Below are 18,537 nucleotides of genomic sequence, written 5' to 3' on the forward strand. Positions count from 1 at the left end.
GGCGGGGGGGGGGGGGGGGGGGGAAGCGGCTGCCTTGGCCCCATTTCCCGGAGGAAGATGCTGAGGCCGCCTCTTCTCCTCCTCCTCCTCCTGCGGGCCTCCAGGGAGAGAGGCGGGGAGCCAAACCAAGCCGCGCGGCCGCCAGGTGGCGCGCAAGCCGCGTGGGCCCTGGTGGCCGCAGACACGTGACCCCGGGGACCGCAGCAGCGAGCCTGGGCACGTGCCCGAGGGAGCCCTGTGGCGCCACGCGCAGATTGGCCCCGCCGGCTCCTCACCAGCTCGTGGGGGCGGGGCCACAGCCAGGCCTCATTTTACCCTCCGGACCCGAGGCTACCCCAGCCGGGGACGGAAGAGGGGGCGAGGATGAGCAAGTCTGGCCGCTGGGCCCCCCCCGCCCCCCGCGAGCCGCCCCCGGCAGGTTCAGTCCCCTTCGCTGTTCCCGCATAACCGGAGTCAGCAGTTTCCATGGGAACCGCAGCCGGGTCTGCGCGCCCAGGAGTAGCCCCCCTCCCGGCACAGGCACGGCTTCCAGTCCGACAGGAGCCGGGAGGAACGCCGGGTTGGGAAGAAGCCATCGCTTGGGGTCCCCGGATCATCTAGGTCGCCCCGGCAAACCCAAGAGGGGCCACCGCGGGACCCGCATCACCACCGCCCAGATTGCGCGGGCCGCTATGATTGGCCTGCCCTCTCCATCAGCGTGGCAGCGCTCTCTGCTGCGTCCGCTCTCATTGGCTCAATCTCGAGGGCATCCTCCCGCAATTGGTTCTCCCGAGGACCGTCCCTGATTGGCCAAATTAGGCTCTCCTCGCTGGGGTGGATGGCACGCTCGGATCCTAAAAGGACGTGTAGGGACGGGGATGGGGTGGGGGTTGCGACTCTCCGGTTAGGGGGTCCAGGATCTCTCGTCCGCAGCGCCCTCTACCGGGCCGTCGGACCGCTGTCTGTGGTGCTGAAGCCTCACTCGAAGGCGCCCCTGCCGTGGTGAGAACACCTTGCTCCTGATGGCCGCCCCGACAGAAACGTGCGCTCCCACCCGCTCCCCGAAGGAGGCTGCGCCACCCCCCATCGTCTGAGAGAGAGGCCAGGTCCCCACTAGCAGAGAGGAAGCGTGACTCCACAAGCGGACCAATCACGAGCCCGGAAAGTCAGGATATTTACATGGCAGATCCGCCCACCCGAAGTTTATAGGGTCCGAGAAGGCCCAGTGGTTTCCAGGAGCTGGAGGGCGCCAGTGAGGTTTGCCCGGAACCCTAAGCCCCAAACCTCTTAATCCCCTTTGAAGCAGTGCCCAGTTCTCCTGCACTGTAGGCTGCCAGTCCAGAGCTTTTGAACCCTATAGACACCTAACCCACTCAAAATCCACAGGGTCTCAGTTGCTTCTGCAGGCAGACTAGGGTCTCAGCCACCCCCACCTTCCTCCCTTGGCCCCCCCAAATCTGGAGACCCAAGCCTCTGCCCATTGAAGTCTTGGTTCCTCCTTTCTTTCTAGTCCCCTCGGTGGACAGCACCTCCAGAAGGTCGTACAATCGGGCCGTCGATACATCCTCGCCCTCTTCGCTCCTCCGGCTCTGCGTGCTGGACAGAGGAGGGGCACCCGCCCAGTCTTCCGGCCAGAAAGCCCACCCAAGAAGGGGCGCCAAGACAGGAAGCAGGGTCTGCGGGGGCAAAAGGGCCCGAAGCTGGCGATCCGAGCCCCGAAGAAGCGTTTTCTGGGGGTGCAGGGTCCCGGCCAGCGCGCGCTCGCTTCCACCTGCCGCGCCGTCGGGCGCCGCGAGGAGGCGGGGCTCGGTTGCCGCAGCCAATAGGCGGCGCCGGCGCTGGCAGCTGCCGCTATAAAGGGCTGGGGGCGGCGGCTGCGCGGCCCAGAGCGCGGAGCGCGCAGCGCGGGCCGGAGGGTGGGAGGGAGGGCGGGCGAGGGGAGAGGACTGAGCACCCGCGACCGGACAGGCTGGGCCGAGGGGCGGCGGCGAAAGGCAGGGCGCCGCGATCTCTGTCGGGAAGCGCACCCTCCCCGGGCCCCGCGGGGCCGCGCAGGGGGCGTTCTCAATCCCGCTGCCGCTCCCTCCTTCCATCCCCTGCCGCCCGCAGACCACTCCGGAGCCCGGTTATCCGCGGGCGCGTCCCCGGGCTCGGGCCCGTTCCCGGCCCTCGAGGGAGCCGCCGCCTTCACCGACACCTCTGCAGCGGCCGCGCCAGAGGCCGCCCGGGCAGGACCCCGGCGTGAGCATCGAGCGCCCCCCAAGGAGTGCACGACCCCCGGAGCCGCCCTCAGCACGGACCGCGCCCGCCGGGCACACAAGAATGGTCACTGTAGGTATTCCCCTGTCGCTGAGAGGGAACCTGGTCAGTAAGGGGTTAGGCACAGGCTCCGCGGAGATGGAGGGGGGGTAGGACCAGGCCTAGCTAGGCCCGGGTGGGGGGGTAGGACCGAGCCTCGGGGCCTGAGAGTGGGCAGGGCCGCGCCCAGAGTGCTGGGGGCACTTAGAGTCTTGCCCGAGAGGCCTTAGGGAGGCGAGCTGCGATCCGGGGGGCGTCCTACGGCGCCCCGGGGGCGGGATTGCCCCCCCCTCTGGCAGGCCTGATGGGGGAGGGGCCGCGGCGGCGAAGGATGCCTCCTCCATCCGGGCCCGGACCCCGCAGCCGCCCAGGCTAACGCAGGGCCCCAGTCGCTGGTGCTGGGCCAGGACCAGGCGGCAAGGCGTCCCCGAGAGCCCCGGGGAAGCGGGTGGCGTCGGATCGCGCGCCCCAGGCCTCCGCCGCGCCCGGGAGCCGGGCGTCTCGTCCTCGAGCCCGTCGACCTTGCGGCAAGCGGGGAGGGGAGAGGAGGGGGCGCGCCCGGAGGCCCCGCGGGCCCGCCGCCGCCGCCGCCGCGTCCCTTTGTTTCTCGGCGCTTCTTCGCGGGCCGTAGCCTCGCGCGGGCGCCTCGGGCTCCGGGGAGGGGGAGGGGAGAGGAGGGACGGCGGGGGGGCCCCCCGGCTCCTGAGCCCCCGCCCCCCAGGGGATGGGGTAAGGGGCCGAGGCAAGCCCCCTAGGCCAGGTCCGGGCGCCCCACCCCTCCAGGGCTCTGGGCCGCGGGGTGACCTTGAGCGCGCCCGCCCGCCCGCGCCTCTCGCCCCGCTCCCGGTGCTTTCAGCAGCCACCGAGCTGGTCAGCTCCCGAGCGCGCGGCCACGCCCGGCCACGCCCGGCCTGGCCACGCCCCTGCCCCGCCCATCTATGCCCCGCCCCCTAGGGCCCCGGGGGCCCGGCCTCGCCCGAGCCCTCGGATTTCCACTCGGCAGCCCGGGCGTATCCCGGGGGCGGGGCCGGCCCGTCCTAGCCCCACCCCGGCTCCACCCCCGCCCCCGCCGCGCGACTCCGCTCCCCGCGCCGCCGCGCGTCCTTTGTCTGGTCCCGGCGCCCGGGCCTCCCCCTTCGGCTCTTCCTGTCTCTCGGGTCTCTGTGTGTGCGTCTCTGTACACTGTGTCTCTTTCTGGGCCTCTTTTTCGAGTCGTGGCGAGCAGTGAGTGGTGGGATGCTCAGCACGCCCCGCAGGCCTGGGCCTCTCCTCTCCTGGACCCTGGGACCCGCCCACCTGACTCTGAGAAATGAGGCCCGGGAGGCCACACGTCCCTGCTGTGTGACCTCGGGCCGGCTCCTTCCCCTCTCGGCCTCACACTACTCACTCAGGTCCAGGAACGTGAGTGTGGCCTCCTGAGGACCCTCAGAATCACCCCCAGCAGTCCAGCATCCATTCCTCTGATCTGTTCCCTCGGTGGAAAAAGGGAAACTGATGCACAAAGAGAGAGGGTGTGGTCAGAGGTCACACGGGGCCTTGAAGCTCTTATCCTTCCGTTACTCCAACGGAGGGCGCTCAGGCAGAGGCCCACTATGGCGACAGGCTGGGAGAAATTGAGGGGATAAACTGAGACAGTCAGGGCCCTGCATGGAGGGAGAAGGGCCCAGAAGTGGGAGGCTTGGCTAGCACCACGTGGTGGCCCAGCCTCACCATGCATAGCCACTCAATGCCCTATTGTCGCCAGTATCCAGGCATCTGTCACTGTGACCAGGGCCAGGGGGCGCAGCTGGGGGCCAAGGGGGTTAGACACGGGAGGAGCTACACGTCAAGTGACCACAGGTGTGTTCACGGCAAAATCCGTATGTGAAATGTATGTGCAGTGGTGCCAGAGGGTTGGAGAAAGAGTGACAGGGAGAGGGAGGGGGAGAGAGAGGGGTGCAGAGGGAGACGTGGGCAGAGGGGAGAGAGACACAGAGGGGGAAAGAGGGAGAGAGAAACAGGAAGAGGGAGAGACCCAGAGGAAGAGCTGGAGAGAGTGGGAGGGGAGGTTCGATGCTCCCAGTTGGCCTCCGCCTCGCCATCCTTGATCTGCCCTCCTCTGCTCTGACTTCACGCCCTCGTCCCCGTCCTGGGACAGCCCTCGAAGGTCCCTGTGTTCTCCGTGTCATCCCAGGCCACATATGCCACCGGCTAGAGCAGGGCGGGTGGGGCCTCCACCAATCCGATCCCCATTAGCGGCTCAGCCGGCTCAGCCGCGGAGGAAACGCGACAGTGATCCGGATAAGCTCTGGCACAGACGGGAGGGAGACGGGGTGGTGGTGGCGGGATTACTAGGCTGGCCCTCAAAATCCTGGGCAGGACTCCCGAATCCCTTCTAAACCCCATCCGGGTTGAGGACAGCATTTTGGAGGGGCTAGAGTCAGTAACCCTGAAGGCTCTGGGGTCATCTGATCGGGGTCAAACCCTGACTCCATCTCCGCCACCTGCCCCTGTCACCCTGGGCAAGTCAGGTCCCTCTGACCCTCGGTTTCTCCAGCTGCGAAATGGATAAGATGATCTCCAGCTTTCAGTGTGACTGTGGGACGGCAGAGAGAATGTTGCGCATGCTCACTGCCTGGCACACAGGAGGGGCTCCGAGGCCGGCCGTCCTGAAACAGTGGCTGCAGTCGGCTGACTGGGCTCCCATAGCAGACATTATCAATCGATCACAGAACTCTAGCTCACTGAGTCTGCGCAGCAATTCAGAATCTATCTCCATACGGGGGACTTCGGTGACATACCTTTAGCGGAGAGACAGGGGCCCAGAGAGGCAACGCGAGTGTCAGAGACACACAGCGACGAGGGTGGAGCCAGCAGATGGCACGTGGTGGCAGTTAGGAAATATTTGTCTAGTTGAATAAGTAGACTCGGCCGACAGAGTGGGTTTAAATCAAGAGGCGCCGGGGCGTGAGGTGGAGTAGGTACTCGGCCTTCCTTGGCTGTTATTGTTTTTACCATTATTGGCTTTTTCATTAGGAAAGTGAGCTCTGGTGTCCAAACGCCGCCTTTGGATTCTTCCTCTGCCATTTACCTGCTGCCCAACCTCGCCCAAATCTCTACCCTTTCATTGAGACTTGGTTTCCTCATCTATTAAAGGGAGAAAAGAGTCCCATAACCCTCGATGTTGGGAGAATTGCCTGGAAATTTTCATATATAGAGCTTTCTGGGGCCGGCCCCATGGCCCAGTGGTTAAGTTTGTGCACTCTGCTTCAGTGGCCCAGGGTTTGCTGGTTCAGATCCTGGGCGTGGACCTACACACCACTCATAAGGCCATGCTGTGGTGGCATCCCACATAGAAGAACTAGAATGACCTGCAACTAGGATATACAACTATGTGCTGGGGCTTTGGGGAGGGAAAAAGAAAAAAGGAAGAGTGGCAACAGATGTTAGCTCAGGGCCAATCTTCCTCACCAAAAAAAAAAAAAAAAAAAAAAAACCTTTGTCTTCAGATATTTAACATGCCAAGGTGCCAAAAAAGAAAAAAAAAAAATTTCCCTGGCGCATAGCAGGCCCTCCAAACTTGGCCATGTTATTAGTAAAGTATTAAATGGTACGAGACCAGGATGCAGATCTGTGGGGTATGGTTACTGCTTTATCCCAGGCGCCTGTGGCAGATATTGCTATTCAACCTAGTGTGTGTTCCTGCTCAGCCTGGATGGGGCTTCAGAATAATCCTCCAGGCAGCCACTCTCAGCCGACTGGAAATGCAGGGGATCTGCATCTCCAGGCCATCCTTTTAATAAGAAAGAGTGGGAAAGAAGCGGAGGGCCCAAAGAACAGCTCAGATCATCCCTGAGGACACACAGCTATAAGTGGCAGAGAGGCCCCCGTGCCTTGGCCACTGTCATCAAAACCAGCTCTGTGGTCCAACACATCCAGTTTGAAATGGCGTTCCCCATTTATGTCACCCAACAGCTCTGAGCTCAGCTTCCTCCGTGTAAAATGGAGAGTGTGTCACTGTCTTTCAAGATTATTGGGAGACATAAATGAAATGATTCCTTGAAGTGCTTCACGCGATGCCCCGCAAGTGGTACATACTCAGTGGAGCAGGACAATTATTAATCACAGTATCGTGAGGCAGGGACGGAGGATGTGACAAGCCGGCTGCCGCTTCCCGTGACTGTGCACGTAGCAGACATGGCTAGCTGATGCCAGAATGCTTTCCAGCTGCACCCACGTGCAGTCTGAGATCCTTCCCCAGGCCACTAATTTGCCAGTAATTTGGAGTCTGCAGCAAAGTGGAGCAGAGGCCCAGAAGCCTTAAGTGGCATACCTGAGGCCACAGAGCCGGGAAATGTTAGAACTGGTACTGGTCGTAGTTGGCAGTGAAAGTTGGAAATACAGACTCTGGATCAGAAAAGCTCGTGTGCAAATCCCTGTGCCACCATTTATAGGCTGCATGATCTTTGGTCATTTTGCAATCACTTCTGAACCTCACTTTCCTCCTCTGTTGTCTTAGCTGAGGCTGCCATAACAGAATACCATCAACAGGGTGGCTTAAACACCAGACGTTTATTTCTCATAGTTCCAGAGGCGGGGAAGTCCAGCTGCTGGCTGACTTGGTTCCTGCTGAGGGCTTGCTTCCTGCTTTGCAGATGGCCATCTCCTTGCTGTGTCCTCTCATGGTGGGGGGAGAGACACCCTCTCTCCAGTCCCTTCTCACAAGGGCATGAATCCCATCCATGAGGGCTCCACCCTCATGACCTAATTACCTCCCAAGAACCCCACTTCCAAATACCATCACATTGGGAGTTAGGATTCCAACATATGGATTTGGGGTGACACAGCTTTTAGTCCATAGTATCTGTGAAGAGGAGGAATAAAACCCTCTTCTTTTCAGTCGTTGTGACTAAGAAAAGAAAAATTGCCTCTAGAGGACTTTGCACTGTGCCTGGCACCCAGCAATACCCAATATTTGGGAACAGTTATGGTATTGTATTTTGGGTCCGGGAGGGCTGAGATAATGTGTACCTGCTGACTGTTTCTAATTCTGCAATGGAAGCAGACATTGCTAATCAATCACAGTGGCCTTTCCTGCTGAAACTGGATATGGCTTCAAATCCTTCTAAATTCATCCCTCTAGGAAAACCCTACGAATCGATTTGAGTTTTCAGGTGAGGGCAACCTATTTGCCAATCATGCTATAGCAGAGACTTAAGGAAATGCTGACTGTTTTGCCTTCCCATGACCATGACAGACAATACTAATCAATCCTAGCACTGTTTCCTGCTGACCCCAGATGTGGCTTTAAAATTCTTCTCTACATGGCCATGACGTGTAAAATAGATGTAGAATACATTTGAAAAGTGCTAAGAGGGTAGATCTTAAAAATTCTCATCATAAGATAAAATTGTAACTATGTATGGATAGATATTAACTATAAAAAACTACATGGTGATGGATGTCAGCTAGACTTATTGTGGAGGTCATTTGGCAATATATACAAATACCGAATTATTATGTTGTACACCTGAAACTAATATAACATTGTACCTCAATTATATCTTAATTTTAAAAAATAGATATAGAAAAAACCATTCAATAAAATACATCTATTTTTTTAAAAAATATCTTGCACTAGAATTAAACATTCTTAACCTTGTAAAGGCCATCTACAAAAAAACTATAGCAGAGATCACATTTAGCTGTGAAATGTTTAAAGCATTTCCTTTAAAGTCAGGAATAAAGAAGCCACTGTCACATTGTAGCCCCTGCAATAAGACAAGAAAAATAAATAACAGGTATAGACTGGAGACAAAGAACTGAAATGATCATTATTTGCAGGTGTTACTATGTCATACATAAAAAAACAAAATAGCTCAGTGGAGAAACTGGGGAGGGTAAATCCCCAGTGGGAAAATTATGCATGAAGTGAAAGAAATATTGACACATTTGGGGTATGAATCACCTTTCCTGGGAGGAAGGAGGTACACGGTCAGGGAGGGGCTTATGAGGGCTTCAGAGCTAATAAAAATGTCATATTTCTTATTCTGAAGACAAAAGCGTTTATTTTATGATTCTGAAAATGCACAGATTGGTGTTAGATAAATAGGCAAATGTATATGCAATCGGGCATGTATGGCATTTATAGATGGAATTCTCCACAGTAAAGTCTTTTGCTTTGCTGGGCGCTCAAGGAGTGGAACAGATCATTAGACTAACACACTGTCCCCTCCCCGCATTCAAGCCCATGTCAGACATGCCTGATCCATCGCCACCCAGCACCCCACCACTCCCGCTGGTCCCCAGTGCGGGGACAGGGCCGTGAGCGGGTGTGGCCTGTTGTCTCCAGCAGATACTCGGGGCCATGGAGTCTCAGGTGGCGGGGGGCCCGGCCGGCCCGGCCCTGCCCAACGGGCCACTCCTTGGTACAAACGGAGCCACTGACGACAGCAAGACCAACCTCATCGTCAACTACCTGCCCCAGAACATGACTCAGGACGAGTTCAAGAGTCTCTTCGGCAGCATTGGCGACATCGAGTCCTGCAAGTTGGTTCGGGACAAAATCACAGGTGTGGCTGCTGGCGGGTGGGGGGGCTGAGGACAGAGGTGATAGCCTCAAGCGTGCAGGTGTGAGGGGGCAGGTGGGACCCTGGGGGTCTGAGGTGTGATGGGGAGACAGGTGGGACCCTAGGTGGGGTGGCTCAGGGGTGACAGGGGCAGGCAGGACTCTGGGGAAACAGATACGGGTGGCATCTTGACTCTCATCACCTTGAGGGGGGCTGCCAGCCTCTCAGGCTGGGGGCTGGGAGGACACTGGCAGGTCCGGGCAGCTCACCATCCGGTCCTGCCCACAGGGCAGAGCCTCGGCTATGGGTTTGTGAACTACTCGGACCCCAACGATGCAGACAAAGCCATCAACACCCTCAACGGCCTCAAATTGCAGACGAAGACCATCAAGGTTAGTGCCCCGTCACTGTCCACCTGGACCACCCACTTCGCTGCCACTCAAGCCCCACGGCCACCCACCCTCCCAACATACCCATTCCCACCACCACTCAGGGTTCAAATCTCTCCCTCGAGCCTTCCTGGCTGGGCTCCCCAGGGGCCGACAGCTTTGCCTCTCTGAACCTCAGTCTCCTCACTCGTCACTGGGGAGAATATCAGCCCCGCATTCTCTGGCACCTCAGGGAGGCACCCACCTCATCAGCGGAGGAGCAGGAGAGAGTGACCAGGGTCCAGCGGGCAGGCGCCCCCCCCACCTGGCCCCGCCTTTGTCATGGAAATGGGGGAGGGGTGGGGGCCCATCTGCCATCTGGAGCCTAATTAGGGGCTGAGAGGGTGGGATTAGGGGTGGGCCCTCCCCCATCTTTGTGCAACGCCCCTCCCCCCACGGCCTCCCCTCTCAGCAGCTGCAGCTGGGACCCCGTGAGCTCGGGTTCCCTGGGGGTGTCGCCATGGAAACGCCCCTCTCTGGGTTCGCCTGGGGGTGTCTGGGCTCCGCCCCACAAATCTGCTCCCGGCCCCTGGGGGAGGCGGGGTTGGGGGAGCCCATCTGGCCCCCAGTTCTCTGTGGGAACAGAGGTGCGGGAATTTCTTCCTCTCTCAGATGCGGGGGTCACGAGGTGATGCTTGATAGGTCCCTCCATGGCCAACTAGACCCAGAAGCCCCAGGACATGAGGGTGGGCCCTAGTGATAAACTGGGAGACCCAGAGGGCCACCATGCACGTGGGATGCAGCGAGTGTGCGTGTGTGACCGTGGGCTGGGACTCATGGTGTTTGTGGGGTGCTGTGGCTACGGGAGCGGCTGTTGTCACACGGGTCCGGCTACGATAGACTTTGGGCGTGTCACTGTGTGTCTGTGGGCACGTGGTGTTTATTTGACAGGCGCTCGGTGACACACTGTGACTCTGGCTGTGACCTGATGGGGCTGCGTGGGTGTGTCTGGCTGTGACGGGGTGTTTGTGTGTCACAGTGAAGTTGTGTGGGTGTGTCTATCTGGGCCCGGTTCTGGGTGGAACGTGTGTGACATTGTGGGCTTGTGTGGTGGTGTGACGGGTGTGTGGTTACTGTAATCATGCATGACCCCCAGAGTCGCTGTGAACATGGCAGCGGCCCGTGTCACCTCCCCGCTGGTGTAGTCCCCAGGGCTGGGCAGTGAGGGGCACAGCGTGGCCTTGTGTGTGTGCGCGTGTGTCCGCCTGGGTGACTGTCACGTGGTCCATCCTGACTGGATGCTCCAGCACATTCTGCCTAAAATATTTCCAGCTGCCTGCCACGTGCCAGGCCCCTCCTGGTGAGGGAGTGTGACACAGGTGAGGGACCTGGGTCAGCCCAGGTCACAGAAGGACAAGAAAGGTTCCTGAAGACCTTCTCTGTGTCTCAGATGACCCCCAGCCCTAGACAAACACCCACCCAGGAGCTCAGAGCCCCCTTCCTGTCACCCCCAACCCCGATCTCTCAACAAGCCCTCACCTCAGAGCTTGCGACAGGAAAGAGACAGCACGTTCGGGACCTCGATGTTTATTATCATTCCAGAAATAACAGCAGCGGATGTGGTTGCCTGTTTTTCTGGAGGACCCCAGGTGTGCACCATGGCATTCATTAGCATCTGCCACCCCCACCCCGTGAGCACCCTCACCCTCCATCCCCCCCACCGCTTTATTCATTTTGTTAGTTTTTTAATCAGTTATTTCTAAAGAAATAAGATGCCATTACAACGCACAGCCCCGAACAAAAACCAGACTCTTGACAATGACCTCCGTCTGCCCAGAGGTTAGTTTAGAAGGGAAAGAAAATAGACGTGGGCAGAAATAAGGAGGAGGGCGCTGGCCCCTTAGCATGGGGGCCTCCAGCCCGGGTTTCCCGGACACTGATAAGCACACAGTGAGATGGGGTCACTCCTTGCTGCTCTGTAAATGGACTTTTCTTCCCCCACTTCACAATACTGCCCACTGTTTCGGGGAAATAAATCTACACGTCCACCATTTTTTAAACAGCTGCAGAGTTTTACTGTGGGGCTGGATCCTAATTAATGACACCAATCAGATGATTGTAATAAAACGTGTCTAGCTCCCAACTGGGAGAGGGCTTGGAGAAAGAGTAAGGAGGGTAGGGGCAGGGACCCACATGGAGGTAGGCGAGGACATTGCAACTGAGACCTGGAGGAAAGGGAGAAGAAGAGAGTTCCGGGCAGGAGGAACAGCCAGTGCAAAGGCCCTGAGGCTGGAGTATGCCTGTGTGTTTGAGGAACATGGAGGAGGTCTGTGTGGCTGGAAGAGAGTGAATGAGGGGGCAAGTGGGTGGAGATGAGGGCAGAGGGGTGATGGGGTAGGTCATACAGGGCCTTGTGGGCCGTGGGAAGGACGTTAACTCTGAGGAAAGTGGGAGCCACTGAAGGTTCTGAGCAGCGGAGGCATGTGACCTGGCTCAGATGCTCACAGGTGCCCTCTGGCTGCTGTGGGGGGAACAGACTGTGGGGGGAGGAGGATGGAGACAGTGGCACTGGTCCGGGGGTGAGCCATTGTGGGGGCTGGGCCAGGCTGTGGCTGTAGGAAAAGAGCGTGGATTCTGGATAATGAGGAACGTGGAGCCAACAGGATTGATGGCGGATTGGATGTGAATTTGAAAGAGCTGTCAAGGACAAGAGAGGCTGGGGACCTGAGCACCCAGGAGGACTGACCTGCCATCACTGAGTTGGGGCAAGTTGGGGGGCGGTCAGGGGCCCAATGCTGCCACACTGAGTGTGACCCCCCCACCACCACCATGAGATCCCTCATGGGGTCCCTGGAGGCCAGTGGCACACAGCTGTGCCACTCGGGGACAAGGCCCACACTGGGGACAACATTTGGGAGTTGTCAGCCTTGATCTGCTGGCTAAAGACCTGAGGGACCCCAAGGGGCCCAGTGTTGTCAGGGAGAGAAGGGGACAGCATCCCAGGCTCACTTTGCAAAGGAGGGGAAAGTGTCGATGTTGATGGAATGTCCAGCGTGAGCCCATTGGCTGGGGACGCGACGGTCCCTGAGGTCCCCAAGGAGACCCATGACCCCAGGGGCGCGGCTCCTTTGACCTCCTCAGGCAGCATATCCCCCATCATTCTGCAAGCAGGGCCATGTTGTCTCGGCCATGTCCATGTCCCCTCCCCCCCCAAACCGCGGGGGTCCCAGGGTGACGACGACTCAAGAGAGATCTGTCGAGTGAACACAGGCATTTCTGCTCCTCAGTGGTGCTTTGGGTGTGGCCTCACTCTCCCCATCTGCGATGTGGGTCCTCCCCTCACCCCGGCCGCCTGACCTCCTCCCCCAGGTGTCCTATGCCAGACCCAGCTCTGCATCCATCCGGGACGCCAACCTGTACGTCAGCGGGCTCCCCAAGACCATGAGCCAGAAGGAGATGGAACAGCTCTTCTCCCAGTACGGCCGCATCATCACCTCCCGCATCCTGGTGGACCAGGTCACAGGTCAGGCCGCGGGGGCGCCCGCCGGAGGCACCGAGGGAGGACCAGGATGGAGAGGGCGGGGTGTAGAAGTAAGGGCCAGAAGTAAGGGAAGAGCGAGGGGTCGCACAGGAGTGAGGGCCGGGGTCCCCTGACGCCCCCCCTTCCCCCCGCCCCGCGCCAGCAGGTGTCTCTCGGGGTGTGGGATTCATCCGCTTCGACAAGAGAATCGAGGCCGAGGAGGCCATCAAGGGACTGAACGGGCAGAAGCCGCTGGGCGCGGCTGAGCCCATCACGGTCAAGTTCGCCAACAACCCGAGTCAGAAGACGGGGCAGGCCCTGCTCACTCACCTCTACCAGTCGTCCGCCCGGCGCTACGCGGGCCCCCTGCACCATCAGACGCAGCGCTTCCGGTGAGGCCCCCCCTGCTCCGGGCGCCCCGGGGGCCCCCAGGCTGTGGCCCAAAGCTTGCAGCCCCCCTCCCTGAACCCCATTCCTGCGAGGCAGAGGGACACGGGACAGCTCCCACACGCAGAGGGGAAATGTGTGGGCCTGTCAGGGGCTTAGGGCAGGTCTTTGTATACAGCAGGCACTCAATGTGTGCAGGGCCCTGTGAGTGGCATTATGGGCGTTCAGAGTTTTGAGAGTCACCTGATAGAGTCCAGCTCTGACTGTCCCTCTCCCTGAGGCCCGTGGCTCCAGCTGTCTGTGCCTCAGTTTCCCCATCCACATTTCCTGGGTGCGGACTGCGTGCCAGACACACTTATTCATTCTGCACAGCAACCCGATGAGAAGGGAGCTTGTCTTGTCCCCATTTGAAGGACGGGACCCTGAGGCACAGGGAGGCGTTGTCTCTGGTTCAGTCCAGGCGCGGCGGAGAAGAGACTCGAACCACCCCTTCTGGGGACCCAAGCCCTGCAGGGTGGGGGCAGGCAAGCAGACCGGCTGGGAGGGGGAGGAAAGGGACTTGGGGCAGGCCGGGCACAGCAGGGCAGGCGAGAGGCGGTGCCTGTGGCCCCGGTTCCGTGCCAGGCGGTGTCCAGCCGGGCGGGCAGTGGTGGGGGCAGGGCTGGCGCTGCTGGCCCGCTGGGTGGGGGCTGGGAGGGCTGGCTGGCCGGCATCACAGCCGGGGGCGTGCCCGAGGCCACCAGTGACCACCCCTTCTGCCTCCACAGGCTGGACAATTTGCTCAACATGGCCTACGGAGTCAAGAGGTAACAGTGCCCCCGCCCTGCTGTCCCCTCAGACCCTTCCCTGACGGACCCCATCCCCAGCTCCCCCCGTAGGATTGCCAGTGTCGCCATGTCTGTCCCTGTCTGGGCGGCGTAGCCATTCAGAGATCTGGGGGGCTGTCAAGCCTGTAAATACCTAAAACTAAGAGCTGCCACAAAATGTGGGTCCAGGGGGCCTGTCTGTGACCTCTTGGCCCAGTGGAAGGTGACAGTGTTGCCGGGGACAGCTGTGCCCCTGGTTCCCGCGTTAGGTCTCTGAGTTCCACTGGCCACTCTTGGTCATCTTGGCTGAGGGTCACAGGATGCCACTCTCATGCTTCTTGTCCCTTTTGTTAATGATCTCAGTCTGGTGGGAAAGGAGACAGAGAGGAGCAGTGACCCCGGCTGGGAAGGGGGCAGGAGAAGGGGAGGTGGGGACCCAGCAGAGCCCCTCAGCCAGCTGAGGTCACAGAGTTCCTGGCCGTGGGAACAGCCTGTGCAAAGGCCAGGAGGAGGGAGCGAACAGTTAGTCCCAAGAGCCCAAACCCTGGGGGTCCCCCCAGTCGAGTGGAACCTCAGGAAGGCAAGGAGTCGGTGAGGAGTGTGGGTGGAGCCAATTCTGTCCTTTCATTCATTCAGTCACTCGACAAACCCCTCTGGAGTGCCTACTGTGTGCTTGGGACTGTGCTGGGTGGGGGCAGCGCAGGGAGCAGAACCTGCAGGCAAGAGGGAGCAAGGATAAATGTGTAATCGGAATGGTGAAAAGCCGAGCGGTGCAGAGGGAGGCACTGGCCTCTTGATGGGTCACAGGAGGCCGCCCTGAGGAGGTGACAGTGGAGCTAAGACCTGAGGCGTGGGAAGGAGGCACTTAAAGGGCTACGCCCACATCCTGGCTCCCACCGCTCTGCTTCCAGGGTGGGCCTCTGGGGTTGAGGGGCAGGGGGTGGAGGGGACCCCGTTGTCGAGGACCCGGTCAGAGTGGGGTCAGAGTGGGGGCGAGGGCAGGAGTTGGGTGGGAAGATGTGGCAAGGGGAAGGGTGGTGGCCAGGGGTGGGCCAACAGGGCTAAGGACCGGGTAGGGTCAAAGGTCATGGGGTCAGGGTCTAGATGGGGCTCAGGGCAGGATGGAGATGGGGGGCTGGCGTCTCTGAGCCAGTCAGACGGGGTGGGCTTAAGGTGGGGGTCACAGATGAAGGTCACGGGACGGTGGCAGGGTCAGGCCAACACAGGGGTCACATAGTCCCGAGGTCACAGCACCGTCCCAGGTCATGACAGTGTGCGGGGTCGCAGGGGGATCGGGGGCATGCTAGGGGGTCAGGGCAGAGCCCGCGTGACCCCCAAAGTAGTCCCCTGTCGCTCATCGCCAGGTTCTCGCCCATCGCCATCGACGGCATGAGTGGCCTGGCTGGCGTGGGCCTGTCAGGGGGCGCGGCGGGCGCCGGCTGGTGCATCTTCGTGTACAACCTGTCGCCGGAGGCAGACGAGAGCGTGTTGTGGCAGCTGTTCGGGCCCTTCGGGGCGGTCACCAACGTCAAGGTCATCCGCGACTTCACTACCAACAAGTGTAAGGGCTTCGGCTTCGTCACCATGACCAACTACGACGAGGCGGCCATGGCCATCGCCAGCCTCAACGGCTACCGCCTGGGCGAGCGCGTGCTGCAGGTGTCCTTCAAGACCAGCAAACAGCACAAGGCCTGAGCCGCCTCCCCACCCTCCCCGGGCAGCAGAGAGAGAGAGAGAGAGAGAGAGAGAGAGGGGGCCCGAGAGAGACAGCGCAGGCAGACCACGGACGGCCGAGGGCCCGCATCCCGGCGGGAGCCACAGGGTGAGCACTCGGGGGGTAGGGTCTGCAGGGAACGGGGGGTGCCTGGGGGTCCCCCACCCCATCCTCTTGCCCCCACACCCCAGGCTGGGCTGTTCACTCTCTCGTCTTGGTTTTGATCATGGTGATGGTTTTTGTTTCTTTTTTCGGCTCACAAGAAAGCAGAGACGTACCCCCACCCCACCCTCCACCTCCCCCTGTGGGATGGCTTGGGGGGGCCCCCTGGCCCCCTTGCCCAGGCCTCCCCTACACCCAGGTGAGCCTGAGGGGAGGGGGGAACAGGTTTAAAAATCCCCAAAAAAGCGAAGCGTGAGGAGGGGTGTGGGCAGCCCTGGCCCAGAGCCCCTTGGTAGGGGCGTGAGGGGCAGGGGGAGGGGCTGGAAACAGAAACAAAATGAAAAAAAAGGGGGGGGGGGGGGGGGGAAGAAAAACTCTATTTTTGTAAAAAGAGAAAAAAGACCTCGTGGAGAATTTTTACTGGGGATTCTTGAACTTGAAAAAAAAAACACAAAAAAAGACAAAAAAAAAAAAATATTTTGGCAGGTTATGTTTACCAACTGGGGCAAGGCTTGGGGGCTGGGGGTCCGGGGGACTACACAGAGAAACACAGCCACGCCACGCAAAGACACGCAGGGGCACGTACACACGCATACACACCACAAGGACACACAGAGAGACCCAGAGACACGCTCCAGACACGGTCAGGAGGTCACTGGCCAAACCCAGACATGTAGATAAACACGTGGATGCACACAGGAGACCCAAAGATGGGGTGACGTCAGCATAGATGGATGTGGGCACAAGTGGCCATGGGTGGATGTGGCCAGAGGTGGATGTGGCCATGGGAACAGTGCCATGTGTACACGTGGACCCATGGAAGGTACATTTGGACACACAAATCTAGACACCCAGGCTTGGTGAAACAGACACAACATCCAGGGACACACAAACATGCCCATAGCATCCCTGGGGCCCAGGCGAGAGGTCGCAGCACAGACTCCAGCGAAGTCCACCTCCTCCAGCCAGGCCCCGCCCCCGGCCCTCGCCCCACTCGCCCCTGCCCTGATTCCCTGCAGAGGTCTCACCTCGCTCACCAGAGCTCCCTGCTCCCCACGAACACCGGCGTGCGAACTCGGCATCCATGCATCCAGACACACAATACCTCGTTCCATTTTTGGCATCATGGTGGGCTGGAGCCAGCCCCCCCAACACTTGAGGCCAAAGGACCCCGTCCCCGGGGCTGAGGCTCCCTGGGCCGGCTCTGAGCCTCGCCCCTGCAGGGCCTCCCCAGCAGCAAGCCCCAGCTAACCCCCGCCAGGCCCAGGGTGGACGGGCCCGGGGCCCCGCCCCACATCCCCTTCCCGTCCACCTGTTCCCCTGTTTCAGTTGTTGGGTTTCTCCGTCTTTCCAGATCAGTGAGGGCAGTGGACGCAGCCCCCATCCCCAGCCCCGGCTCCGGCTTCTGTCTGGAACTTTCCATCCCCCTAGTTTTCATTCTTCGTAAAAAAAACAAAATTCCAACAGAAGCCAAAGGCCGGAGCCCCCGGGAGCCCTCGCAGCCCCCCACCCCCGCAGCGGGCCCCATCAGAAGTGAGAATTGCAAACCCCAATTCTCAGCTTCGGTCGCCCCCCACTCCGGTGTCCCTGCATTTTGGTGTCCGGCCACGGCCCCGTCTGACTGCCCAGCTCTCTCTCCCCCACCCCTCCCGGTGTTGTTATTAACCGTCTGTGGAGCTTCTGCTGCAAGGAACAACAAAAAAAAAAAATCAAAAAAGCGACAAAAAAACACAAACAGAAGAGAAAAAAAAAGCGACAAAAAAAGGAAGAAAAAAACACACAGAAGAGATTTAAAAACAAAGAAAAAAAAAAGACATAAACTGGCACCAGTTAACTTTCTTGTACTTTTTTGCCGAATTTAGCTTCTCGTAGTTTTAACTTATTGCTATGTTAACTATTTATTCTTATTGTTGCCCTGTAAGGACATTTGTGTATATTTCTGTTCCTCCATCCAGTTTGCAAGTTTAAGGAACCACGATGTTCTTTGTTTCTTTAAGTTTTGCGGAGACGTGATTATGCCTAATTTATTTATAAAAGGGGAAGTGGAATCATTAAAGTAATAATAATTATTAATAACAGTAACGGTAGCCAAGCGGCACCCGGGGGCGCATGCGCTCTGCGGGGCGGTCCCCGCGCAGCCAGCGCCCTCCGGGGTCTCAATGGGATTATTTTTGCTGTCTTGAGAATTTTTTCAGTCCTATTTAGCTGGTGAAAACCCTAGCTTGTTCTTGATACACGAACCTATTTATTCTTGTGGTTTTTAAGTCCTCCCGGATCCCCCCTCCCCTCCAGCAGGGCAGACCCCCCCCCCTCCCCGGGGGTCCTTCCCTCTCCTCTGCTGTTCCCTGGGCTCTCTCCCCTCTGCCCTCCGCGCGGGGGACACGTGTGAGCACGTGGGCAGCGCGGTGGAGGCGTTTGTGAGCAATAAGGGCTGGGTTTGTCCCCACCCTGGGGGGGGGGCCGGGCTCTGGAGAGGGGACACCTCCCCACACTCCCTCCCCCTCGCACTGAGGCCCGGGCCCCTGCCACCCCCAACTCTGGGAGGGGACTTCTTTTTCTAAAACACAGAACTCAGCCCAGCCAGGCCCCCTTCCTGGAGGCCAGCCCCTCACCCCAGGGGAGGGCGCCTGGGGTCTCCCGTGTCCCTGGGGGGCAGGGGCAGGGGCCGTGGGGATGGGGGCTCAGCCCCTCCAGCCCTCCCTTCATCTTATTTATTCGGAAGGTTTCAAATCAGAGTCCGTGTTGGAGGTGATAA

General features: G+C 59.4%; 1 protein-coding gene across 1 annotated transcript; it reads left to right on the forward strand.

Annotated features, from left to right (window-relative positions):
* The first annotated feature begins 363 nt into the window (after window positions 1-363).
* On the forward strand, window positions 364-15,914 carry ELAVL3 (ELAV like RNA binding protein 3). Its single transcript, XM_046638291.1, has 11 exons — window positions 364-418; window positions 897-981; window positions 1,490-1,788; window positions 2,089-2,314; window positions 2,577-3,006; window positions 8,612-8,828; window positions 9,114-9,217; window positions 12,563-12,716; window positions 12,880-13,105; window positions 13,868-13,906; window positions 15,271-15,914. The coding sequence occupies exons 1-11, from the start codon at window positions 364-366 to the stop codon at window positions 15,599-15,601; spliced, it is 2,166 nt and encodes a 721-aa protein (XP_046494247.1). The 3' UTR covers window positions 15,602-15,914.
* The last annotated feature ends 2,623 nt before the right edge of the window (window positions 15,915-18,537 follow it).

This window comes from Equus quagga, chromosome 14, assembly GCF_021613505.1.
Source record: "Equus quagga isolate Etosha38 chromosome 14, UCLA_HA_Equagga_1.0, whole genome shotgun sequence".
In the NCBI taxonomy this organism is placed as follows: Eukaryota; Metazoa; Chordata; class Mammalia; order Perissodactyla; family Equidae; genus Equus; species Equus quagga.

Bases quoted from the DNA above. Each gene is read 5' to 3' on its own strand.
- ELAVL3 (XM_046638291.1), top strand. From the start codon at position 364: ATGAGCAAGTCTGGCCGCTGGGCCCCCCCCGCCCCCCGCGAGCCGCCC. The intron at 982-1,489 runs GTGAGAACACCT...CTTTCTTTCTAG, and splicing joins TCGAAGGCGCCCCTGCCGTG to TCCCCTCGGTGGACAGCACC. The intron at 13,907-15,270 runs GTAACAGTGCCC...GCTCATCGCCAG, and splicing joins ATGGCCTACGGAGTCAAGAG to GTTCTCGCCCATCGCCATCG.